Genomic DNA, 26,964 nt, shown 5'->3' on the forward strand with positions numbered 1-26,964 from the left:
AATGAAAATCTATAAAATAAATAAATCAACACTAATTACTGCTCTTTCAAGCTACGAATGACACTACAATAAACTAGTTCAAAACATCACTCACTTCAAAAGCTCTGCTGTAATCAAGGTGTCCATCTCCAGACCCTGAAGAGGTGTCATCAATATGATAGATCCTATAGAGAAGGAAAGTTAGAAGAAAAAGTGAGACCAAAGAAAGGATCATCAGCATGTTCAATCCTTGGAGAAGAAAGCATCGGAATTGGAGAAGAGAATAAAAGCTATGTCTGTTCTTATGTTCAAAAGCATCCCCCCTTTGATAAACCTGCTTTGTATTGATATAAAGACATAGCAGTTGCTTTCACTTTCACAGCCCCTGATGGTCTATTCCCCTATGATCTGGAAACTTTCACCCTGTAACAGTAAGTTCATGCTGTTATAATTAAGTGTCCTATTGAAAACCATCAATCACTGTTGTCCTTTTCAAACATGCATTTCCATATTTTCCCAGCCCAGGCTCTTCTCCATCAATATGAAGAGTTTCACCTTCACATCCACAAAACCTTACGTATTACTGAATTATTCAACACTTATAATTTCTCTTTTGCCTTAAAAAGTAGCATTAGGAAAGATTTTAGAATGTTAAAATCATCACTAATGCTGAATTACAACTATTTACATTTTTCAATATTTTTTTCAATTTATAATCTTGTCCAAGGCTAGGACATCCAGGTCCTACAACAATGTAAGTTATTACAGCATCTACAAATAATTAGTTATTATTAGGGATATATGGTGACAAAAGATGGTAGGTTTATAGAAAGATGATATAGTGTAGAGATTATATGGAAGAACACGCAAAATAACAAAAAAGAAAACCATAACAAAGTTGCAAGCTTTGTGGAGGTGACAGAAAAGTTAATGCCACAAACGAGCACCTGGGAAGGAAATATTTTGGAAGCAAAACAATGTTGACTTTGGCTTGTTTAGTTTGAGAGGATAAAAGTCCATACAGGATTAGTTGTCAAAGCCACAACCAGACACAAGTGTATTAGAGAAGAGCCAGCTGGACAGACTGTGTTCTTACAGGCAATGACAGACGAGAAGCAGTTACCAGAGGGAACAGAGCTGCCTGGAAACTAAGAGCATAGAGGAGAAACAGGAGAGGGGTAAAAAGGCATCAAGACACACAGGTCTATAAGGAAAACATGCAAACATGCAGCAAGCAAATGGAGACACTGAACAGGAACTAATCCAAAAATATCAGAGGCATCTGGATAACAAACACAGAGCTGTTGTACAAAACTAGTATTTCATCTTACAGGCCTGGAAGTCAACAAACCTGATTGAAAAAATGAGAAGACAAGAGTTTGCATTTTAGACATGGCAGAATCCACCTTATCAATGACACCAGAGCAGAGGAAGAAAAATGACACAGCCTCCAGACAAACCTTTCCCTGCCTTCTTTCCTGGTCCGTGCCAGCTGATTGATTTCCATGGCTGTGAGCTTCTTGGCCACCCGATACTGCCAGACGTAAAAGGCTTCTCTGGAGGCCGCGATCACGTGGGTTTTGGTCATGGTGACAAACAAGGGCTCTGTCACAAAACCCAAAGAGTTGCAAAATTAGAGCAGCAAGCATTGGAGTAGACGCTGATTTGTACATTTTTTCCAAGATGGATGAAAACATACACCCATACATTAAAAGCAAAAAACAACAACCAAAAAAATCCACCCACACACAACCTAACAGCAGTTTTCATTAGCTGGTAACAATTTCACAGGAGTCTTGTGGCCTTGTCCAGAAGAACACAGAAATTCTTTACAAGTTCTGATTTTATCATGAACACTTTCTTCCTCGCTATTTCAGCAGATCTTCATGTGCTGATGCAGAAAACATCAACTACATACAGACAAAGTTTCAGGTTAATGACCAGTTCAGGAGCATCTCAAATATTCATAACAAAATCTATTAAATACTTCCATATCTGACATACTTATGGCTATTCAAAAGCTGACAATCTAGAAGAAATTCTTTTTCTTAAAAAATATTCATAAATTTTAAGTTAGACAAGGCCTAGAAATGCTGTTTGTACCTTAGTTAATAGATGGGCCAAATATCAATTCTTTATCTGAATGGCAACAAATTAAATATTTAGCAGACTGCACACTTAGTCTTACTTTAGTATACAAAAAAAATCACAGTGTAGGAATGCAGGATATTTTCTTTACTTCAGCCCTAAGCCCACTTAGAATATGTGCAGAAATTGAGTATCTCATTCCTGCTGCCCACGCTCAGTTTAAAAAAAAAAAAAACAACAGTGAAGGCATAGAAAAATGAAGAAACCTAGTATGCAAACCAGCTAAGTCTTTAAGTTCTACAAACAAATCATTATGATAAAAAAAAAAAAACACCCAAGATAAATTCAAAAGAATTGTGCAAACCAGCCTGGTTTGCAGGCTGAGTCATGCAGATAACATGATGTGAGCAGAAAATACAATTCTTTTACAGTGAATCTCTTTTTTTTTTTTTTCCCCTCTGTATTTTAGCACAGAACAGAACTCTGGAGGGAGCTATAAGCCTGCCACATAGAAGAGCAATGCTACAAGAGACAGATGGAGGAAGATTGGTTGAACAGATTTCATTTCTTTGAAACCAAGAGGATTATATAAGCTACCCAATGGCTGCAGAATACTTTTTAATAAAAATGTCAATACTGGGCAAGAAGGATTAGTGATGATGCTTAACATGAGCTGCAAATTTGTTTACATTATATGCAACTCAATGTATTTCATGTACTTACAGGACATTCATTTCAATTATTAGTCACATCCAAACTGAAGACACAGTCTCCTGTTTCATCAAAAACTTAAATAAACTCTACGTATTTGCCCTGTTTTTTTAATTAACTTCCATATGTATGTGTCATAACAACCAATGCTTTTATCCTTTAAAAATGAAACATGAGAATCTTCTGATCTATGAAGGAATAAGGTTTGCTCAAATCACAACATTTTTGTACAAAGCCTCATATTTGGACTCAACTTAGTCAACATTTGAGTACTGGTGGTCCAAGACAGTGCTAAACCACATTGTCATGCCACCATCTGAAGCCATGGGCATTCCTCACACTCATAAGGTGACTCCCCCTTTGACTTAGAGCTTCCATGGAGCCTAAACTTATTCATTGTGCACACCTTGAAATACTCAAGTCTGGGGAAAAAAAGTTGTTCACATAAGGTCTGTTGTGATCCAGAAACAAGATGGCAAAGCATTCATGCTTTATCCAGGGGAATACAATCAATTAGGCATTTTATGAACATGCCTAAGCCTAAAGTGATTGTTACTGCCAAAAAGCACATACACACCAACCCCTGACACATTTTCCTGCCACTTCTTTCATATCAGCTCTAGCGGCAGCTGGACAACAGAGTAAGTTGGATCAGTTCATTCATCTAACTGACCTCAAAATTAAATAAATAAAAGATTACATTAAGTTGGATTAAAGAGAAAATCACAAATGCTGGAGCAGGCAGGAATGAGCAACCAGCATGGAGGGCAGGGCCCTTCTTTGCAACAGCAGGCTCAGCACGACTGGATTTAAGCCAAATGTGAAATTGCAGGGCACAGCACACAACACAATCATCAGGATCGGATCCATGCAAAGCCACATCTGGAAGAGCAGCATCTCTATGTGGGAACTGATGCTTTTACAGAATTGCCTATATAACTTCAACAATTGCATAAAAGTAGAACACATGGCATTTTTTCTAGAACTGCTTTAGCATTTTGTATTGGTCAGTCATTGAAGAAGAAATCACAAGCAGAAAAATCTGTGGAAAAAGAAATTCAAATCCAAGTCTGGACTGGACACTGTGAAACATTTCTTTCTGTGAAACAGAGGGGGTAGTCACACATTGGAACACCTTCCTGGAGAGGTGGTCAGTGCCTCAAGCCTGTCAGTGTTCAAGAGGCATTTGGCTAATGCCTCTAGCAACACACTTTTGGTCAGCCCTGGAGTGATCCTAGACTGGCTGATCCTTGTCAGTCCCCTCCAACTGAAAGTATTCCATTCCACCTTCTCACCTCAGAAACTTCCACACTGGGCTATGCTCTGCTTCTAAATATTTTTCTTCTTGACTGCATAATAGTATAAATTCAACATGAGGGAAGGATGTCCCAGCCACTCCAAGTTTGGGCTGTTGCTGGGCAGAGAAGGAAAGAATGGGATTTGTCATTTCCTAGGAAAGACAATATGCTCATTTCAATCCCTTCAGGCTGAGGAAGATCTAGAATCCCTTTCCAGGCAGCTGGTTTAACTACTTAAGTTTCTTTAGTGTAGGGAAATACCATCTTATACAGCAGCATTGATTGATTTACCAGCAGTTGCTGCTCACCTGAGCATCAGTGCCCTTCACAGAACCTGTGCTCTGACTACTAAGCAGACAGAAATGCAAGTACGTAAAGTCTGAAGGAGGGAAGAGATTTGGACATTCCTCTGCCTGGCATTTCCACTGCACAGCAGCTTTCCATGCCCAACATGTAAACTTATTAGACTGTTGAGTTCGTCCTGCTGATTTTGCAAATACCCAACTTCAGTATTAATGTCTTAATACTTAATTTTCAGACATTGAAAATATGTGGGGGAAACATTTAAACAGGTGCTTTCCTTTTCAGGTGCTGACCAAATACTGAAAAGAACTAAACAAACCATCCCCATCAAAACAATTCCAACATGTGAAACAACTGCCCTTTAAATTCTTTCTGACCCTCCTTTCTCTTCTCACCTCATTTCTCTTCACTATTCCTTCATAAAGCCTCCTCCCTGAAGGAAAGAAACTTTCTTTCCTGTATACCCAAGAATCTCTAATAACCTTCTACAATGTCTGCACTTCATCCACACACACTCCATCTCACTTCAAAGCTGTTAAAAAACACCTGCTTCAGTGCCTAATCTTGTAAAAATATAGACAGAAATCAAACTTAATGCATGACTACATTATTTCACCACATGAAAAGGCTGAGATGCTTTCTAGTCTATGAGATAGGATACACAAACAAGAAAGACAAGTAATTCCACCTAAATCTGATGGAAAGGAAGCAATCTGACAGACACAATACTAAACTGTTGTTTTCATACAAGTCTGTTACAGGCTGCTCCTGTGAAACTGGAATGAACTTAGTCTAATCAATAAATCTACCTAATTTTAGAGCTTGATTCAAATATCTCTACAAATGTTGGCTCACAAATGGAAGAAAATGTCAGGCAACAGCAGGGACAACTGAACATGTTGGGACATATGGGACAACTCATGAACAACTACAGTTTACAGAACATAAATATTCAAAATCCATTACAATTTACATTAAAAGGATCAACTAAGTAACTGCAATTCAAGTGTTTTTCACATGTAGTTCAATCATCCCTCATAAGGCATCCAGGAGGGAAGCAAGACACCTGGGCAGGACTCCAGCTCAGCCTTTAATCCACCTGTATGCTGGTCAGGCTGTTGTATTAATTTCACTGGGTGCTAACACACACTTGAAAGATAACTCAACACTTCACTATGTCAGTGCTCCTAAGCACATGTAAGAAGATGATATAATCCAGCCTGAGTGACCTTTTCTTAGCAGATACCATCTGTTGTGTTTCCATTAAAAAAGATATTATATAACAAGATATTTAACCTTCTGTAGTTTATATTTAGTTATTCATCAAAGGACTTTGACAGAAAGCCTGTGAGCCTGTAAAACAAGCACAGAAGACACTGTGTTGGTTAATTTTTGTACCAGAGTAGGATGGAATGCAGTAATGTTAGACAATGAAGAAAAGAGTAATTTATGGGCTAGCAAACACAAGCTATTGTGAAGGACCTCAAACACAAGGCACAGGAAGCAGGGGAAGCAAAATGCCTTTAGACAAAATAAAAAGCAGTATGAGGAACAGCTGAAAGTGTAACCACCCATCAATGCCTAAAGAAGCTGAAGTGATGGCCCATCATCAGATAATGACTGATTAATCCTTTATTGCCATCATTAACACAGACAAGTATTAGAAACCTAATGACATAATTAAAACTTCAACAGAATAAAGGAAATAAGCACTTCTTTTTTTGAGCCTTACTTGAGCTACTGGCTTAGAGCCCAACAACATAAGATTTACATCTCCTGAGGGTGTATCAAACATTGCATAATGTCACAATTACTTTGTCATTAGGAGATAATAGCACTTCATTGAAACAGTATTACAAAATATTATAAATTGACAATTCAGACAAATTGTGTCTTAACACACATTCTCAAATGCATTATTTAAATGCTCTGTCAGCTACTTAGCATCCCTACATGAGCAGTCTTTCTTCGCCACTATTCACCTCCTACCAGAACCAAGTCCAAGAGGCTTTGCCCAAGAGGCCTGCAAGGCACCTAAGTCTCAAGGAGGAGTAAACCTTTATGTTCAGTAGAGCTCTGGATGATTCTTGTTCCAACAAGGGGCAGTCTGCTAGAAACCAGATAGTGCCTGTCCAATTTGCAGTAAGTAATTGCAGGCAGCCAAAAAATATCATTTGGACTCATGGTAGTGAAGAGCACACACTCAAGAAAAGGCAGGAGCACACAGATACCAAGTGGTCTGTTGAAGACATTCTACAACATAAGAAATCATTTTTCACCAGCATTTATGAAAATCAAATAAAGTAACAATCTAAGTGTATTTAAGCTACTCTGAAAGATGGCACTTTCAAAGTCTGAAATGAGAACAAGAGTTCAAAACAAAAATTACCTAACTTTTTATGGACAGAACTTTATGCAACAATTTATTAGTTTACTAAAAGAAAATTACCTGAAAATTTGTATTAGTAGAAAGAAGAGAGAAAAAAAAGAATTTTACAAACAGATAATAGCATTTTTCATAAGTCAGTAACATCCATCCAATTACCCTGAGTAAAAGGTAAGTTAATTTTACTTTTTAACTGCTTATTTCTTAAACTATTAATAATGACTCTCCCAGGTAATTGATTCAATGCTGATTTTCCTCATTTATAAACCAAAAAAAGAGAATGATTTTGTTGGAATCACGTATCAACTGAAATCTTAGAAGAACTTTCAGAAAGGTCTTCTGCCCTTAAGGTTTTACAAGGTCTTCTCTCTCTATTGACTTCTGCAAGGCCAGACAGCTGCTTAAGTTCAGCATGTTGTCAAACTGGAACAATTACAGTTCCTACTGCCAAGAAGCTCCAACTGTGATAAACAGCATGATATACTGTACAATAGGACCTTGACTATGTACAGCTGTCAACCTCTCACACCAATTGACCTTATGTTGTAAATATTTCTAGTTGTTCTATAAAGTTCCATTTCAAATGTTACAAAAAGAGGAAACTAATTATGATGAAACCAGCACAATGTGTTCCAAAAAGAGTGGCACTTATAGGCATTTACTTTTTACTTCTACCATCAATCCCTTCTGTAAGTTTGGAGAGCAAACTTTAAAGGAGTCTTACAGGATATGTATATTTTTTTAAAAAAAAAAAAAAAAGGTTGAATCTTTGGCTGTGTTTACCATATAGCAATGAAAGACTTGCTTGTAATGTTTTAACTACTGAGAGTACAGAAATTTTTCAGGACTCAATAATGTAAATATTCCTAACCTCAGGTATTTGTCCATCTCGGAGGCTGAAAGCCATAATGCCCAGCATTTTCACAAGTGAACTCGCTCTAGGAAAAAGCATTGCAAATCTATGCACTAAACTGGTCCTCCAGTACTGGAAGGAACAACAGCAGACTGCAGAAAGTTTTGTTATGCTAAAGGAAAAAAATTGTTTGATCTCTTCAGCACAATTCATGTACAGTTGGAATTACAACAGCATTTTTCAATTGAATAGCCTTTCTTTTTAAGTGTTCCCAGTTACTGATTCTTTTCTTGTGTACAGACAGCTGTAGGAGATGGGTCATACTGGCAGAATCATAAAGAAGCCTTTGTTTATAATGTAAATAAAACTCTCACAGATAGATTCAGAAAGTTCACATGAACAGAACACTAGAAAAATGTAAAGCACAGAGTTTAAATGCAGAGTTAGAGGTGTACATGTAAAGCTAATTTTAACAGTGAGTGGGATTCATCTCACCTAATTTTAGACATCTCTGACAGAGATGAGCTGGCTGCCCTGGGCTTCTTCATACCCAGTGGAGAGCAAAAAGACCCCCTTCATGAATGATTCACTCAACTAATTTTAGATGTCAGCTGCAGAAATGAGAAGAACTACTCCCTCTAAGTCCCTGAACCCTCCTCCCACCACCCTAATCCCACCTGCCAAGTAAGTCCAGGAAACCAGTGGGCACATACAGTGTAGACATCTGATCAGGAAGCAGAGATGGGACAGGGACAGAACAGGCACCCAACTCACACCACTATCACCCATCACATCATCTAACTTCATGGGATTCTGTTTTGGGGTTAGGTTTTTTGGTTTAGGTTGTTTTTTTTGGCAAGGGGGCATTGTTTGGTTGTTTTGTTGATGTTTTTTTCTTCCAGTCTTGGTAACATTTTTGGAATTGAACCTCCTGGACATGTTATTCCTTAAGATTCCGATACGGCCTTCCTATTGCAAAAGGTGGCAAGAGGACATCAAAGGGACAGAAACAGAAATCACAAGACTAAAACTACCACAATATTTCATAAACTTTCCACAGGACAAAGTAGTCAAACTCATTCATCAGAGCATACTCTTCATTTTAATTATGATCTACAATATAGGACATGAATTTCAAAATACATGTATGACTCACAGCAGATTTTCTCCTGCTATCACTGAAAAACTGAACATTAAAAAATTATACTTACAACTTAGTTAATATATAATAAAGAATAAAACAGTTTAGAAGCACTGGTTGAAGAAAATAGTAATTTATGATCTCAATTATTTCTAGTCTTTGGTTGATGTTTTTCTCACCTATATTCTTCTGTGAATTGTTGTTACTTCCTTGTTCAATAGTTCCTCACCTTACTTTCCTCATCACTTCTATCTTACCAAAATTTTGCTAACATTTTACCCATCAATTTTATAAGAGAGAATGGCTGTTTGTTGTTCAATATTAACACCAAGTATTAGCACTATGGCTTAAAACTAACTTCTCTACTGAGACTAATTTAGCCACAAAAGTTTCTCTTTGCAGAGAGGATAAAACAATGGCTCTATAAGGCAATTTACATCAAAAAAACTTCATGAGGTTTCTTGTCATAATAGAGTCTTCCATCTCATTCAAAAGCAAATAAATATTTTTATAAATTTAAATAAGTTATTTAGCCTTTCAACAAAACAGGAGAGTTAATCAAAGAATCAAGGTTCAAAAAGAAAACTGCAAACAGGGTCCACAGTGTCTACTCTGAACCCAAATTCAGATCTATTTGGGTAACAAACCAAAAATAAAGCAAAAACCAGAACAAATAAAAGGGGATTCATTAGCCAAAAAACTGATTAAGTTTTCAGTTTGTCTACAATTCCCTCATCTTTTTAAAGGGAAAATAATCAATGATCTTTATTCTCAAGCAAAAATTACAGAAAACAGTGGCTTGCAATTACTTCGCAATGTTCTGTACCACCTGCAGCAAACAAGCAGTAGGGAAAGCCTGGAATTCAGCACTAGTTAGGATTTGGGAGTGTTTTCATACTTGTGTTATAATCCACTGATTTTTTTAAATTTAATTTTAATTTATAATCTGAAACTTCTTAGATAAAACAATTGTGAAGAAGACATTATCAACACTGAAACACAAGAAATTGATGCTTAAATTACTTGGGAAGAAGCAGCAAGTTATTTTTAAACAAAAGTCCAAATCAAATTATTTCACTTCCTCTGATACAACTGGACCCTTTTTAAAGTACATATTCTTAAAAAGAAGTTGAATTACCACTGTTGTGAAGGAAAACCTGAATTGCCAAAAGACATCCATTAAAAAAAAAAGAAACAAAGAAAAGTTGGAATTTTAAAAAATTCTATTATCCACAGTTTGCATTAACTGGAAGAATCAGTTTAAGTTTAAAATCAGTTTAAATTTGATAAGGAATGTTGATAAACCATTATCTTTATTAACAAACAGGTCAACTCCAACACAAATTACAGAATAAGACTATTGCAAGTTGCTTACCAATGTCAATATATTTTGGGTCCATGGGTGTGCCAATAGAATTGCAGAGAACCAGCACGTACTGTATGGAAACAAAAGTAAGTGTCATTACTACCACACTCGTAGATCAGTAAGCTGTACATGGTTTTCTGTGAAGGTACACCACACAATCTAATGCTCATCAGCAACAGAAAACACAGAGACCATGACTGCAGATAAAGCAGCAGAAGCATGAGAGTAATGAGCTATTTGCCAATCAGCACTATAAATTAAGAACAAGCACAAAACAGGCAAGTAACCAGCTGTTTTACGCATGGCAGCAAATCTATCAGACAAAATCCACCAAGCAGGAGGTACCACCAGCATGTCCACAGAAAACACAAGGGCAAGACAGGCAGCATCCCCCTGCTGCTGTGTGAGGTACACACTGCACTGCGAGCATTTACAGCCATGATAACCCCCAAGTCAGGGACTTGACTCCCATCAGCTGCTCATGCAAAAGATAATCTAATAAACTCCCAGCAGTTAGGATCTTTGTTCTATCCTTTGCAGATCTCTGTCTCTCTGAACCTCCAAGAGGGTAACAGTGTGAGGAGAATTGTCAGTAAGGCTCTCCCTCTGCCCTGCAGTATCACAGAGGTACCACAGAAGTGATGAGGGTTTTTTTAAGATTTGTCCTTCTTGTAATCTCACTCAGGAAGGCTTTAATAGCACAGTTACCTCAGCAATTGGGCTGATAAATTCAGGAAGATGCAAATACGTAGCAATTCACTAGACACCAATGTTTCCATGTTGTAGTTTATGTATTTATTTCTCCAGATCTAAATCAAGGATTAAATACCTTAGTGATCATTGCATAGGGAAATGCCTTGAATGAGAAGTGTGGAAATTAAGGAGCAACTTTAAGTCTCAAGTCCTTAAAATAAAATAAATAAAATACAGAGGGCTACCAAAATGTGAGTTACCCAAGAGCCATTACCCTGACTCTTCAAGAAATGAAAGATAATTATTTTTTCATGTTTCTTTCACCTCCTGAACAATCCATGTAATTGTGGTAACAGACTACAGTAACTGTACAGCTACCCTTTTAAACTGATAGACTGACATCTTATTCATCATATGAGAGCAGCTCAATTTACTTTTCATCTACCATATGAACTTCATTCTTTCAAAGAAAAAGAGCTGAACATGATTTCGTTTCATTTATTTTTTCTGGTTTGGCCACCAATAAGTACAAAATAGCATTTTTATTTCTTTGTTCATGAGTTAAACTTTCTGCCAGCATTCTCAATTTCTGTTTTCAAAAAAAAATATGTTGTGCTTCTGCCTTTGTAGGAACACACACATGGTGTTTTTAGCTCTCTGTTTTGTATTTCCATCATGTTTACATTAATTCTTCTCTGGTAAATTATCCCCACATTCAGCCTACAATAAATTTCTCTTTTGTGCCCTTTCTAGTCATTTCTGAGACTCCAAGTCAGCAGATCAGAGCCTGTTAAGGAGTAATGGAGTAACAGAATCCAAGACAGGCTGTATGACCCACACAGGGTGGTGCCAGGGCAGGGAGTTTCCATTGTCTGATTTATCCAGCCCTGTTTTGGATATCAACATCAAGTCCTTCTTAACTTACTGGCACATTTACTTGCAGTATCTGTATAAGCAGGTCCTGCTGAAATTAAGTCTTTTTTTCCCATTAACTATTGCTGTAAATTCTGCCACTTTGAAATCACAATTCTAATGACCAAAATCTCTTGTAAACCAAATCAGTTTTTCAGACAACACTAATGAACTGCTACCCATAAGCCTATGTACCTCATTTCCTAAAACCTGGCAACTCAGAGTGTTAATAAATACACTGGACCCATTTCAAAACAAATGAAAGGTCCTTACTATCTGTAATTTTCAGGTGCTAAAATTAAATCTCTTATTTATGCTCAATAGAGTTACACTAAGTCTCTACTGTTTGATTCCTCCTTTAAAATTACAATTCAGAAAAAAAATATTTTATTGCATTCAACTTCACCAAATGTTTATGGCCACGTATCCCGTGTTTTCAGTCCATAAGACAGTATACCATTTACAGCACAATGAAGCAAAGCAGCACTAAAGCATGTTTGGGGTTTTTTACCATGCCACCAAATGACTCTGTCTCATGCTCCTCCTTTGTAAGCAATATATAAGTGATACAGAAAATATTTCTGAAGTGATTACAAAACAAAAATCATATAACAGTATCACACTAACTGAACATTCATTAACCAAAGGATACATTTATAAATTGTGACTACATAGAAAATGAATGAATAAATAAAGCAGCTTGCAGTAAAATGTAATTTATATCACCTAAAAAATCACCACTTTTTTTCCATCTCTGATTGATGAAATATTCATTAGCATTCTGATGCTTTTACCTTGTCTCTGGAGAACTGTTCCAAATATTTCTAAAGAAACATTAATCTGGAAGGCTGCAGTTTTTATTAGGTTACTAATGGCTACAAGGAGTTGATCTGTAGATGAGTTAATCAGCTACTTCATTGTTTGTTGGGATTCTGTTTTTAAACACTGAGCTCATTCATGCCATTCTCTCAAATGATAACTGACACAACTCTAAGGCAGATTCAGACTTTTACATTTCATCTTATTCCAGCTCTAAAGAACTGACATGTGGAACAGAGCATTTCAAGTGAAAATTAAGACAGATTTTACCTGAGGCTGATTTTCATCTGCTTTAGTTGCCAAAACACAGAAGTCCCCATAAGTTGTTATGGAAATAAGGCTCCTGACATACTTCACATATTTCTCATTGTTTTTTGTGTCCCAGAAGACCACACAGCACTCGGGGCGATCCGCTCGGGTATAGGCGTAAACAACGGTATTGGAGCAGTAACCCCACTGCCAAGGAACACAACGTGGATAAAACCCATCAGAAATCACAAGAACTCAATAATGAATTGTTCCGGCCATGCAAGAAAGAGTTTATTTCATTTACACAACTAGTATTCGGTATTTCTTACCTGTCGAGTGACAAACTGATTTATTATGAGAACACAGCTCATGTAATAACATTGGCACAATATTAAACTGGCAAAAGAAGATTTTATATCACAGTGTAACTTCAGAACTGAAGGATCAACCTTGAAATATGACAAGATCTCACTTTGCCTTGTTTCTTCTTTGTTCAGTAAGTATATAGGTATATTTACATAGCTCAGCAGGTATTCAGAAATACCCACTGTGCTGATGGGTTTCGCCATGAAAATGCTTGTTTTGTGACAACTGATTTAGAAACCCAAAGTTCATTTCCCAAAGGAAATATAATAAATACCTTAAACAGTGCAATTCCAGAAGCAGACAAAAATAAGCAATTCTATAGAAGCACTGTAATAACTCACACCACCCTTCCATATTAGTACCATGAGAAAACCCCTGCCTCCCAGAAGAATGTAATAATTCCTGTAACAAGTAGAAGAAAGGGCAAAAAGGCAAAAGAAAAGGAATATACATATGAAGATGCATTTTATTGCACTTAACTGATTTAAAGTACAGAATTTAATAATGAAAATCCTTTCTGATATAGCAGAATCAGAAAATATCTCAGAAAGGAGGTGAAGCTGTCAAATAAACGAGATATAAAGCAAAACGCTTAAAGATGATGATGCAATTGTAGAAAAACTAACAGAATTCTCTGCATCAGCATCTACTAAAGAGAGAAAAGAGAAAGGTAATTACTGTTGGCAAGAGAGGTTCCCACACTCCTCAGGAAATGAAACCAAGATGATAAACTACAGCAACAACAGAAGAACTTCTAGAACAGACCTGTAGATTCTAAATTAGTATTACAACTCCATCCAAACTATGAGTAGTTTAAAAAAATATCAACTCAATTCATATTTTTTACTGTCATGTTAATTTAAAACCCTCTTTCTCTTATTATGATTTATTGAAAAATAGAGGAAAATAGATTATTCAGTAGATTGGTAATGTGATATTAACTCTTCATCTCCAGGTCATTAATTCCAATCCAGTCTAAGGTAATTACAGCTTTGAATCACTCCCATTTAGTGACTGTCACCTTTTAGAATACATAGTTCCTAGAAGAAAGTTACTTGTATTATCAAAACACAGCAGAAGTGTTCTTCGTTGAAAGAAAACATGTATTACTCACCCTAAAAATATTTAACATTGCAATAGAGAACACTACCTACATATTAAGAGTTTATTTGCTGCAGAAATAAATTAAGTTGAACATATCTCTTTCCTTTTCAACTATGCAAAATGGAAAAAAATGATCTTACACATGCAGTTTCTGAAACTAGTTTCAAAGTATTATTAATTTGCAAACTGTGCCAGATCTTGAAATACACCTGGTCTCCTAGAAACTGATGAGTTTAAGAAAAAGCAACAGGCCTGTGTTCCAGCTGATGCACATTTGCCAGAATAAACATTAGGTAGCATCTCCTTGCAAGACTAATTTCCGGATCAGATTTCCAAAGTCTTTTCCAGAAGATTTATGACAAACTATTTGAAATTGCTTCCTAGCAGATTTGTGTTTACAACTCCCCGACCAATGGTTTTTCACAATGAAGTGGAAGAATACATTTCAATATAGCTGCAGGAGGAGGTTCCTCACACTGTACTCTCTCTCTCTCTTTAATTACAGAGGTTACACACTCATAATTAAAGAACATACCCTGTTCTGTGAAAAAAAGGTATACAATATTCTATACTGGATAGTAATTGCTATTATTTGTTAAACTGTTAATTTCAGTAAAATAGTTCTAACTCCTAAAAAAAAAATTAAAAACTCAGGTGGTAGACAAGATAAAACATTATTTAGAATTAGATGAATACACATTTGTAAGAAGTATATTAGGAACTGAAATGTAAGCAGGATACATCTGTCAGGTTGCATTCATTCCTATTGTTCAGGTGCCTATTCAACTTCCCTGGCTCAAATGAATAATTCACCACTAAAAAAAATGACAGTAAAGTAAGACTCAAACAATTCCCATTGTACAACTCAGCCCAACCTAGTTAAACAGCAGTGAAAACACAGGTGCCTTACCTAATGACATCCTCAATTCCTACCAAATTTAGATTCATGCCCAGGTCTGTTTCCTATTGTGCAAATGAAACTCCAAATGCATTGTAAAGGCAATGGCTAAGTCACTGCATCACCAACACAGACTCTCACATCCCTAAACTCACACTAAAACTCCAGGTCAGTAGTGCTGATCATGCTGCAACCATAGTTGGCACTAATTTCATATATATATATATGAATACACACACATTGTAGGTATATGAGAGCAACCTGCTTTTTCAACCTGATCAGAAAGAGAATAAGTAACAGGAAACATCAAAACAATTAAGTTTCACATTACTACATACCTTGTAATGTGGACGAATGTTTGCAAAATATATGTAATGATCAACAGCCAGTGCAATTTTCAGTCCACCTCCCTCCCAGGACAAGGAGGAGATCTGTTTGCCAGGAACTTTCAGTGTACGCAAATGCTTGGTTAGAACAAGGAAAGAAAGATTCAAATTTATCACAGGAAAGGCACTCTAAAATACAGCTTTGACAGTTAATGAAAAAAAACCCTACAGATAGTCTTTACAGTATCCCATAACAATTCTCAAACTGCAATACATATGCAAAGAAAGAGAAATATTTAAGGTGTACACCATAATGTGTTTGGTTTGCTGTTTCTTCGTTTGTTTTTATTTCTCCAGAGAGAAAGAAACAACAGAACTCAGTAATAGCTGAAGCTTAAAGGAATAAACAGTAGAGGGAGAATGACAGTATAAACATTATTCCCTTTGGCTGACAACTTGAATCACCTTTATAATTTCAGTCACAAAACCCAGCAGTAGTACTGATCCTGACATGCCTCAGAAGTTTCCCTGACACTAGAAGTGTATTAGTCAGTTCATGTATAACACCCTTAACTACAGCTGATAGCTTAAACAAGTAAAAACATACCCCTACTTTATGTCAAGAGCATACATTTAACTAGCTGCAGAGGTACACAATTTTCAGTGAGGCAATGGACGTTTTTCTTGTCTCTATCCCCTTTCCAGAAGAATCTAAGAAAGGCAGCTGGTACACTTTCCATTTTTTTTTAAATATCTTTATTCTTCTGACAGATTTTAAATTGAATGAAGGAAACAACTGAGAAAAAAAAATGTTTTCAAAAGCTATAACCTTAGTCCCACAGAGCACTTGTTTGTAGGCACCTTTTTAGTTGCAAATAATATAGATGTCTATAACAAAATTACTTACTGTACATTTTTTTAATAATCTTAGGCTTTAAAAAATACATTTTACTGAGTAGCATATTGATACTTATGGTCAGATCTAACCTTCCTATTGATGGCAACACTTTGTGCCTAAGGAAACTGCTACCAATGAATTTACACAGCTCAGTACCTATTTCGTGCTTTTGAGCTGATGCAAATACCAAGTCAAAATACTGCTCACACACTATTCATGGAAAATACCATCTTCCAAAAAGTTAGGTCACATCTGGGGATCAGAACTAGTACAAAACAATCCTAAAACATGAAGAATTTACTTTTAAACACTATATGTAAAATCTGGAACACCAGTTTCAGTTACTCCAAAGGATATCAGCAACGAGAGATGCAACACTATTGCCAGTACCTTTGGTTGGTTAAATGCTTTCAACTTAGGCAGCCCCTACAAATGATGATGGATCTTAATTAATCTCTTTCACAGCACAGCCCAGAGCTGGCCAGTACTTCCTCTGTACAAGGGACAAACCTCATCACACTCTGATACACAACACCAACTTACGCATTTTCAGGTATATTGAAGAGGGAAAGGGATATTACCTGGCAAGGCAAAAATAGCACAACAAAAATATATTGACTAGTTGTCTCTCAACTATCAAACATTTAATCTACTATAAAAAGACAGGATGGATAAAAAACGTTTACAAAACAACAGCCCCAACAGCCAAATGAAGAAGTTTAGAAAAAATTCAGCTTTTCTGAGGTTTCTGAGCCATTGTTTTTACTGATATAGGATTCCTTTTGCCAGTTTTACTGATTCTACAAAAGAGAGCAAATACCAAGTATTTAATACCAGTACTCATTCCCTGCTGTATTTTCAGTTTCTAATCTAGAAATGTCCAGGTCTCTTACACAGCCAGTGTAGAAAGATAAGTATCTCCGGATTTGAACCACAGATGTTGACATCTTGACTGCTGCCTAAGCTCCAGACTGCTTATTCTCTATAGTCTCACCTCAGGGATCTGGTGTTCAAAGTTAGACACCACACTTATCCTACCATTAGTGTTCTGAGTGGCACGTGGATTTTCATGCTGGTCACTATGCCACTGTTCTACAAGAGTATGTGGTCCTGTTTCCAGATCCATGTGGATATCCCAGATGGATACCTCAGAGCACTAAACACAACATTTCAGCCTCCAAATTCCACCAGTAATGACCTTGTAGCAAAACATAATAAAATTCAGACAGAATAAACCCCCAAACATTTACACAATATATCAAATATCTTTACCTCACCAAAGGGGGTGTAGAACTGCACAACATTGATATCTTTATCTTGAGAAGCTTTGAGGAAGCCTGCCACAGCCAGGACGCTTCCATTGGGGTTCCACTGAATACACACCACATTGATAGCAGCATCAATCAAAACGGGATCTAGTTTTTAAGGAAAAACATTAACAACATCAACACAAGTCGATATTTTTGGTCAAGAGAAGCTCAATAACCTGCACCCCACATTTTGCACCTACTGTAGTCATTCTCATCTCTCATTATCTGGCATCTCCCATTGTCGTAACAGACAGCAAGGCAAGGGCAGTTGGGCTCAATGTAGCCTTGGGTACCGTGGTACCAGTGTATCCCAGCAATGCTGAAGGCTCCAGTCACGTTCACCAAACAACTCAGCTTCATTTTCACCTGCACGAGAATGGTTAATTAAAATCATATACAAGTTATTTAAAGAATAATTTCTGTCTCTATTGACACTTACAAAAGACAAGATGTCTAAGCAAAATTGTTTTCATGTCCTGGGAAAAAATTTTCAAGTTCTCAGAATTTTATGGGTTTGAAAAACTTCCTTATATAATCAAAGCCAGATTAGACATACAAAAACATATATTTTCTAACTACAGAGATGTGCCCTAATGTTGGTATTTTCATTCTTTGAAAAGTCACTTAAAAACAAAGAAAACCAACAACACAAAAAGGCTACCACTCACACATGTGCACAGACACAAGAAATCCCCTGGAATGTTGCAAAAAAAATTGTTTTTATTTCAAATCATTCCTGGGCACGATATTTAAAAAATAAACAACAAAAACTTTTGTTAGCTTTTTCTTGACTAAAGTTTGCTGAATAACATATAAAAATAATTGGAAAAAACTAATGTCCAAATTAGAACACCAATTAAGATAACTTTTGCAATAACTAGCCCAGAATATCTGGTAACACAAGTAAGGGTTTGTCTGAAAGATAAGAGTATTCCTGGATCAATTCAAAGAGGAATTCCAGGTAAGTTAAGGGAGAGAAGGGAAGAGGGAGAGAGAGAACAACCATACATATCATTGATATGGTGGGGGAAATGACAGCAAAATACTTAAAGAATTTCAGTAATCTGTAGCAGTTGGAAATACCATGACTCACACAGTGGGAAGAAAGATAGATACAGTGGGAGGAAAAAGAAAGGAAAATGGGAAAGGTAGCAGATACTTTCTTAGGAAGGTAGTGGAAAGAAGAAGAAAATTCACCATATTAAGCATTTAAAAGTTAAGAACATGGTCCCAAATACACTGGTTTTAGTCAGTGCTTTACTTAGCATTTTGTTATAGTCAGATTCCAATATTTTATAAAAATAAATAAATAATTCTAGGTTGCAGGAATTCAACAATATACTATAGCTATTTCTATTTCTCCACTCACTACCAGGTTTTCTCTAAAGAATAATAGGAGCAATAGGAAAATAAACTATTGCTTTTTCTAAAAGCATGCTAATACTTTAAGAAGCAGAAGCTGTAAGAAGTCAATATCCTTTAAGCCAGCATTAGTTCCTCCAAATAATGAAAGGAGGGAAAAAACAACAGCTAAAAAAATTAAATCTGACTTATCATCACAAACATCTTTGGAAGTAAATATTTTCAGATGTCCTAAAGGGTTTCACTTAATTTCACCACTACATACCTACTTTTACATTTTCAGTAACTATTGCAAGGTTGAACGGCATTAGTAGATGTGATAATCATTTAGCTACCAAAAAAGAAATAATTATAATAAAATTAATAAAATTTTATTATAAAAATTTATATAATAATTTTTTCTTGAATAAAAGCTCTGTGCAGAAGGCTGTCCAGTTCTCAATATTGAAGTCCACCAATTAAACAAACATGAAATAAATTAAGAGGGAGTGAGCTTTTACGCCTGTTGAAGTCAATTACAGTCTTTATATATAATTATTATTATATCCTGATATTATAACACTTGATTATACCACAATGAACTTACAATAAAATTTCCCTGACTGTCATAAATGTGAATCTCTCCATTTGCCATTCCAAAGAGTAAAATTTTGCTATCAGAGGACCAGGCCACGTGGCACAGGTGGGTGCCCTTCAAGTCTTTTCCCCAAATGCGATTGCCTGAAACGAAACGTTGACTGCACTTAATAAACATACCACAAAATTAAAAACAGGATGCAAGTTACCAGTGTAAAAACTAAAACAGCTAAAGTCAGAGCAACAATTAATAAATAACTATTAATTGCATTTAGCTAGAGAGCCACTGTGTATGTAATACTACAAACAAATTTGTGTAATGGCACAACAATTAGCAGGGCTTAAAAATCTTACCATCCACTGATCCAACAATCACAGCTCCATCTTCATATACAATACAAATCTTCTGTCCATCAGCATTCCAGCTCATACTTTGAACCACTGATTTATTTCTGTTGTTAATCATCTCTTCATACCAAGAACCTATTAGAAGTGAAAGAAAAACTGAGTTACAATTTGATAAACCTCTAGAGGACTCAAGGTACGTGGTAATCCCTGAAGTGCCCTTTTGGTAAAAGCTTAGCCAGACTCCAGGGCAGCGTCCCCAGAAGACACAGACACAGACACACAGTGAAACCCAGGCTTTCCATGGGAGCTGCTCATTTCCAAAGTGAACAGTCATCAATGAGGACTAAGAAAGGGGAGCCAAAGCCCAAGAGGGGCCCTACAGAAAGAGCTCTGTGCTTAAGTAATTTCAGAACTGACAATACAATAGGAAACATAAACAGATGGAACAACTGGCTTTGCTAGGAATAGGTAATAAGTAATTTACTGATTATTTTCCAAAACTGAGCAATTATTTATGTGATAGTAGCCACCATTTATCAGCCAGAACGACTTTTATTCTTTACTCCTGAAATGAGAAGAAGAGCTAAGATTTTATTTGTTTCCATTTTTCATTAAACTAATATTCCCAAGAGAACAGGAAAACTCTTTACTTTCTTTTTCTTTCCCACATGTGTTGGAAAGTGGTTACCTTGACTGTGAGGTTTGCTGAGTTTCAAATGAATTCCAGTGAACCACAGTCATATGTGTGTGTGAAAGGGTCAAGAGCAATAAGAGATAATTATAGTCACACACTACTTAGTCATATTGGTTCACTACTTTAAACATTTCTAAAGATTATTTTTATGAGAGTATTTAATTGATGCTTTATGCAGTGTTGATAAGTTCTTGTAGTCTATTAACATGTTTGTGCTCGGTGCACAATATATTTCTTATATTGTATTCCAAGCAACAAAGGTAAAAAATTTAGAGCAGTTTATCAAGCACATAGCTAAGTGCTGATATCTTCTTCTACGGTAGCTCTGCAGGACAAATGCTTTGTCATGTGTGACTACACTATAAAAAATATAGACAAGTATTACGATAAAACTTGAAAATTGTTTTTAAACTATTTTGAGCTATACGATCTTCAAAATAAAAACTCAGAAATTGTAAAAACTGCAGATGAGGAACAAAAATTAAATATTTCTTATATTATCCCACAGAATCTTATCCCATCTCAAGTTTATCCTGCAGAATACCTCTGTACAGCATCCACACAATGATGAGGCCATTTTGATCGCTGGTAGTCAATTTTTGATACTGTTCATTCCATGTCACCACCTGCACAAAACCTAGAAAGTGACAAAAAGCTTTTTATTGCTATTATTTAAGTAGTTAATAAAAAATACAACATCCAACTTAATCAACCTGGAGCTTTTCAGAAATTTGCATTGCTGATTTTGATTTAGTTGTAGGCTCCTTTCTGTGTCACTTATTTCCTCTTTCAAAATTCTACTCAACAACTCCTTTTGCTTCTGTATTCACCCACTGGAGTAACATCCTCTCTAAATCCTGCTCAGTGTTGATTCCACACCCAAAACCCAAGTCATGGTTTTGCGGTTTCTGACCACCTCTGACACTCTGGGACACTGAAAAACCTTTACTATTGTAGAAGTTTGGGGATTTCCTTTAGCAGTCTGATCCTCACTGCTGCTGCACTTTTAAAACATAATCTCCCTGAGAATGACCCAAAAGAGCACTCTACACACAAACCCTTCAGACCCTCAGGCTTCATATGGGATCCCAATACTTGAAAAATCTTTGAACTTTTATCAGTTCCATACTGGAGATCAACTTGTATCACACTTTTTGCTGCCTTTGCTGCTGGGTACCCATTTTCTCTGTATCCCTTCCATTTTTAGTGTTTCAGTCATGAACTTTATCAACAGATGCAACCAAAGATATTCTGAATGTTAGAGATTTTTAAGGTGATTATAATCTATTTCAGAACTGAAGACATCCTTTCAAAGTATCCACTAAATCAATTCCTCACATTTAATTTGTTCCAATCCTATTTAATTAAGCCCTTAAAATAATTTGACTCTTGGCAGATTTCAACTGCAAGTCCTCATAAAAAAGTCCTCTTCTACAAATAACACAAGGATTTTAGCATCTCCTTCATATCACACTGGCCACTAGTGATGGACGTTCAACATTTCCCATGTGAGAATTTAAGTCCTCCCTAATTTTCATGCATTCAACTTTTACTTTTACACATTATCCTTCTCCAGCTTGCTTTCTAGCCTCTCTAAACTTTGTCTGTACACTCCAGTCTGTGCATATACACATTCTGTAATTTGTCAATAAAAATAAAAGTTATGATATATTCTAACTAAAAGTAGACCAAATGCCCAAACACACTTACCACTATGACCTTCAAGAGTCTGAGTCACAGAAATGTTGTTAGAAGCTGCCAGTCCCTTTATCTTTGCTTCATCTAAAAAACAACAAAATTCAGTGTGAAAATAAACCTAACAAAGTATACATCTTTCTATGAATACTGAAGCTCTAATCACTATTTACAAAGATAAACTGAACCATTTAAAAAGAAGTACATAGTAACTGCAGGATGAAATTTCCACCCCTCAGTTCCATATGTTTGCTATTCACATCTGTGATCCAAATTTTACTTTTCCTGGAACATATTTATTTAAAAGAAAATACACATCTATCTCACTAAAATAATTAAGATGGTAGAAAACATCCAAACAAAATCAAGAAATAAAGTTCCAAAATAAAGAGGAAGCCTACACAAAAAGAATGAATGATATGCCCTGAAAAAAAAAAAAAAAAAAAAAAAAAAAAAAAAAAAAAAAAAAAAGAAGCAAGCAGCACTGGAGAAAACTTCAGCAAATATAATGGGTAGACAAATTACTTGTGTGCCAAACAAGACCAGCTGGAGAAAAACTGTATCCATAAGACAATGATGAAAGAAATTTTATATTAGAGAAATATATAACTAGCTATGTACAGATTTAAAACATATGCAATGTTGTCAAGTAACTTGGGGGAGAAGTTATGCTTTCTTAAGTGTGAGGGGTTTGTACTTAAAATAAAATTTAAAAAAAAAATAAAAAAAAAAAAATAAAAAGCCCACCAAAAAACCCACAGATACCAAAAAAAGGAAACAACCAAAACCAACACTCCCTCCCTCATTTACCTGTCTGTGTTTCTAATTTTAGAACTTTCAGCAGTCCATCCTCTCCACCACAGGCTATGAAACCCTGGTTCTTATTCCAGGAAATACATTTTAATCGAATATTACCCGGAATTGCAATCTGGAAAACAAAGTATTTTGTATCTCTACACAGTTGCAACAACCACATTTTATTTTACATAGTCTATTTGGACACCTACAGTAGCACAAGAGATAAGTTTATTTTTATTAACAGATCTGTACATGCAAAAAAAGAGAGAAGACAGAACTGTAAGCACTAGTGAAACTGTGACACCCTCAAGCAATTGAACTCAATAATAATAACAGGACAGCTCCGAAGGTGTGCTGAGCTACACAAACAGGTGACGGGGTGACACAGTGCACAGGGCTTCGGTCTCCGGAGGAAAAACCGCGGCCAAAGCCTATCGGGGGAAAACCTGCGGAGCTGCTGGAGCGACGGGAGACCAAGGCAGCCCCAGGCCAGGCGGAGGAGCCGGCGGGGCAGAGCCGGGAGCGCTCCGGGAGAGCCGCACCACGTTCGGCCTCTCGCCGCGGGGAGGGACCCCGGGCGCCCTCAGCCCCCGATCCCCGGAGCGCCCCGGGGCAGCTCCCCCTGCCCGAGAGCGGCCTGCCCTCCGCCGCCCCGCGCGGCCCCGGCAGCACCTTCTTGCACAGGTAGACGAACATCCCGGCGGAGCGCAGGGAGCGGCCCGGGCCGGCCCCGACGGCAGCGCGGCCAAACCGGCCCCGCGTCCCCCCGGCAACGCCGGCGGAAATGGCGCCGCTTCCGGGGAGCGGCCGCCGCCATGACCGGCCGGGCCCGCCCCGCCCCGCGCCGGGAGGGAGAGAGTCCCGGGCCGTGGGGGAAGGTCCCGGCCGGGAATGGAAGTGCTCGGCTTGGTTAGAAAGCGCGGCCAGTTCGTTAGTAAAGGTCACTCTGCTTTTACACGGATAAAAATCCCGAAGTTTGTGAACACCGGGTTGTCTCTGCACTGTGTTTATAGAGTAACTTATATCAACATAGACTCGTAGAATGGTTTGAGTTGGAAGGGACTTTAAAGACCATTGTCCTGGGTTGCAGTGTAGGATGTACACAAAGTGTTTATTCTATCACCATCTTCATGAACTTTTGAAACTAGGTGGGGCAGTGTTTTCCTAAGCCCCCTGCCTTTGGGCTCTTCTGCTAATGGTCCATCAACGCCTGGCCCATGAGTCACAGGTAACTCCCTCCAGGGGTTATCTCTGTTTAATGGACCATCAAGGACCCACTTCACAACTCATCATCCCATTGTGAGATGCTCTGCCCAGGGAGAGGAGCCAAGCATTCTCACCTGGATATAATCTGGGATTTGGGACAGTACAAGCAGCCTTTACCTACTGGATTCCCAGAGCAGCAGAGCTACCAGACCTTTCTACAGGATCACTGCTTCAGGAAGAGCACCTCACCTGGACTGCTTCCACCATCCTGCTCAGGTTGTATTCTGACTCTGTCAGTGGTCCTTTGTGTTATTGCATTTATTTTAATTTATTTTTACCTTTTTACCTTTCTTCTTATTAAATTGTATTTCTGACTTGGAGCCTCTCACTCGTTTTGCTTTCAAACCACGACAACCATCTAGATCCCATCCCCTTGCCATGGGCAGGGACACCTTCCCCTATCCCAGGCTGCTCCAAGCCTCATCCAGCTTGGCCTTGGACACTTCCAGGGATGGGGCATCCACAGCTCCTCTGTGCCAGAGCCTCACCACCCCCACACAGACAAATCTCTTCCCAATATATAACCTAAAGCTGCCCTCTTTCAGTTTAAAGGCTTTCCTAATCAAAAAGGAAGGAGACTTAATCCATGAAACAGAGAACAACTAAAAAGCATTCAGTGATATTGAGGTATTAGAAAGATATATTACTTGTCAGTAAGGCTGTCATGTTAAAATTTATGGCTGGACAAGTTTTGATGATCTCAGGCCTCAGGGGAGGTTAATAAAGCTTGGGAAGAAGGATGTCACACTGATAATGGACACAAAGAATGCAGAATTTATGGGCCACAAGGCCCACATTTGGCAGGATTCCCAAGATAAGAAAGGAACTAATAAAGTCAACTCAATAACCATGTGGAAATCAGCTCAGATTGGATAAATGATAATTCCAACAGGGGCTGATTGCAATCCCTGGACCCAAGAAACCCACCGACCCAAAAGAAAAGACTGAGCCCTAATTAGCATGAGAAGCAGTAGAATCATTAACCAACAGAAGGTAGAACAATTAATAAGAAAACTGTGTAACTTGTAGCACTGTGTAACTCCAGCACTCATTGGCCTTTTGGTCTGGGACTCTACAAGTATCTCCCCATCCAGGAGTGGGTAAGAGACTCAAAGATGCAACATACAAAAGAGACTGTATAAAATAAGAGGGGTTGATATAAAATTTTGGAATTGGTATTGTATAGTACAATTTTGGAAAACGCACACATTTGACAGTGACAAGTGGAGTGTATGAAGTCATGGTTAAAACACATTCCTTTTTGGGCAGCAATGTGGAATGGGGCAATCAGTTAAACTTTCTCCTTGTTCTCCGTATTTTGAATCATTGGGACAATTTTGGTGGAAAACTTATGAAGTGGAAGTTAAAGGAATACTGTACTCAATGGTGGCCAAAATATAAATTGGATGGTGACAAAACGTGGCCAGAAATGGGAACTTTAAATTATAATAGCATGTTACAGCTGTTGTTTTGCAGAAGGTTGGATAAGTAGGATGAAGTCCTGTGTATGGATTTATTTATCTTGTTGAGACTTGGTCATAAAACAGGAAAGAAATGCAGATTATTGGTGTCTGATTCAAATGTGTTAATGATGATGGAAGAGAAAAAGAAATTACCTTGTTGCTGCTCTGCTTGTAGGATAGGGAAAAGATGTCTGAAAGTGGATAGTGAGGAAGAGAGTGTACAATTGTTGGTTTCTCTGAGAGAGAATCAGGGCAGTGATAATTGGGGTCAGGAAAGTACTGATGGTCAGACTGAAGGAAATTATGCATTTAGTCCAATTGCAGATAGAATTTGGGCACTCCAAAACCCTGTATATGTACAAGTTCCTTTCTGGAGCCAACTGCTGATTTGATACTTTGGAAGGAGTCTGCCAGGTTGTACTGACAAATCCAGAAAAATTTAAAATTCTGCACGGTACACCACATAATGTGAATCTCACAGGAAAAACTGACCAGATGATGAGGTAGGAGAAAAAGCTTTAACAGAGTATCTCTTGTCTTTAAATAATTATTTATTAAATAATCCCTGAGATTATTACACAGGTACTTGCTGTTTAGAACACCAGTCCCAAACAAGTCACCAATATATTCTTTCAAAGGTGGAGATTAAATCTACATGAAAACCTGGAAAGATACTCCACCAGCTGAGAAGTAGAAAGGACCTTGTCAGGTACTGCAAACCACACACAGAGCCATGGAATTGAAAGGACTGGACTCATTAATTCATTACACACAGACCAAAGGTATTCCTCCAACTTTGTGGTAATCTTAACAGAAGGACCCCCAAAGCTGAAACTGACTCGGGACTCATGAACTGCACATGGACAAAAATAGAATCTGTACTGCAATTTTATTGTATTCAGGGAGAAATTTTACTATATTTTTGTGTTTTACTAAGTTTAAAAAGTTTTTTGTAGGCAATGTGCTTGATTTTTGGAACACCACTGAGCACCCAGGCCTGGGTGCACAACTCTGAAATAAACAATCAAGTCTCTTTTGAGTGTGTAATTATTGGCTTGTAGC

The 26,964-nt window shown here is 37.3% G+C and overlaps 1 protein-coding gene across 1 annotated transcript in view; it reads right to left on the minus strand.

The window, feature by feature from the left end:
• Nucleotides 1-23,934, minus strand: part of WDR35 (WD repeat domain 35) — a 41,842-nt gene extending 17,908 nt beyond the window's left edge. The window contains exons 1-13 of the mRNA XM_083856297.1: nucleotides 23,846-23,934; nucleotides 23,186-23,303; nucleotides 22,391-22,462; nucleotides 21,225-21,317; nucleotides 19,993-20,121; nucleotides 19,649-19,782; nucleotides 17,901-18,066; nucleotides 17,663-17,805; nucleotides 15,505-15,630; nucleotides 12,820-13,005; nucleotides 10,135-10,195; nucleotides 1,440-1,584; nucleotides 95-164 (exon numbers count right to left, since the gene is read on the minus strand). Coding sequence (XP_083712423.1) covers nucleotides 95-164; nucleotides 1,440-1,584; nucleotides 10,135-10,195; nucleotides 12,820-13,005; nucleotides 15,505-15,630; nucleotides 17,663-17,805; nucleotides 17,901-18,066; nucleotides 19,649-19,782; nucleotides 19,993-20,121; nucleotides 21,225-21,317; nucleotides 22,391-22,462; nucleotides 23,186-23,303; nucleotides 23,846-23,869 — 1,467 coding nt within the window. The 5' untranslated portion in view covers nucleotides 23,870-23,934. The remainder of the gene's footprint in view (nucleotides 1-94; nucleotides 165-1,439; nucleotides 1,585-10,134; nucleotides 10,196-12,819; nucleotides 13,006-15,504; nucleotides 15,631-17,662; nucleotides 17,806-17,900; nucleotides 18,067-19,648; nucleotides 19,783-19,992; nucleotides 20,122-21,224; nucleotides 21,318-22,390; nucleotides 22,463-23,185; nucleotides 23,304-23,845) is intronic.
• Nucleotides 23,935-26,964: the final 3,030 nt, after the last annotated feature.

The sequence above is a fragment of the Zosterops lateralis genome (genome assembly GCF_965231275.1).
Source record: "Zosterops lateralis genome assembly, chromosome: 3".
In the NCBI taxonomy this organism is placed as follows: Eukaryota; Metazoa; Chordata; class Aves; order Passeriformes; family Zosteropidae; genus Zosterops; species Zosterops lateralis.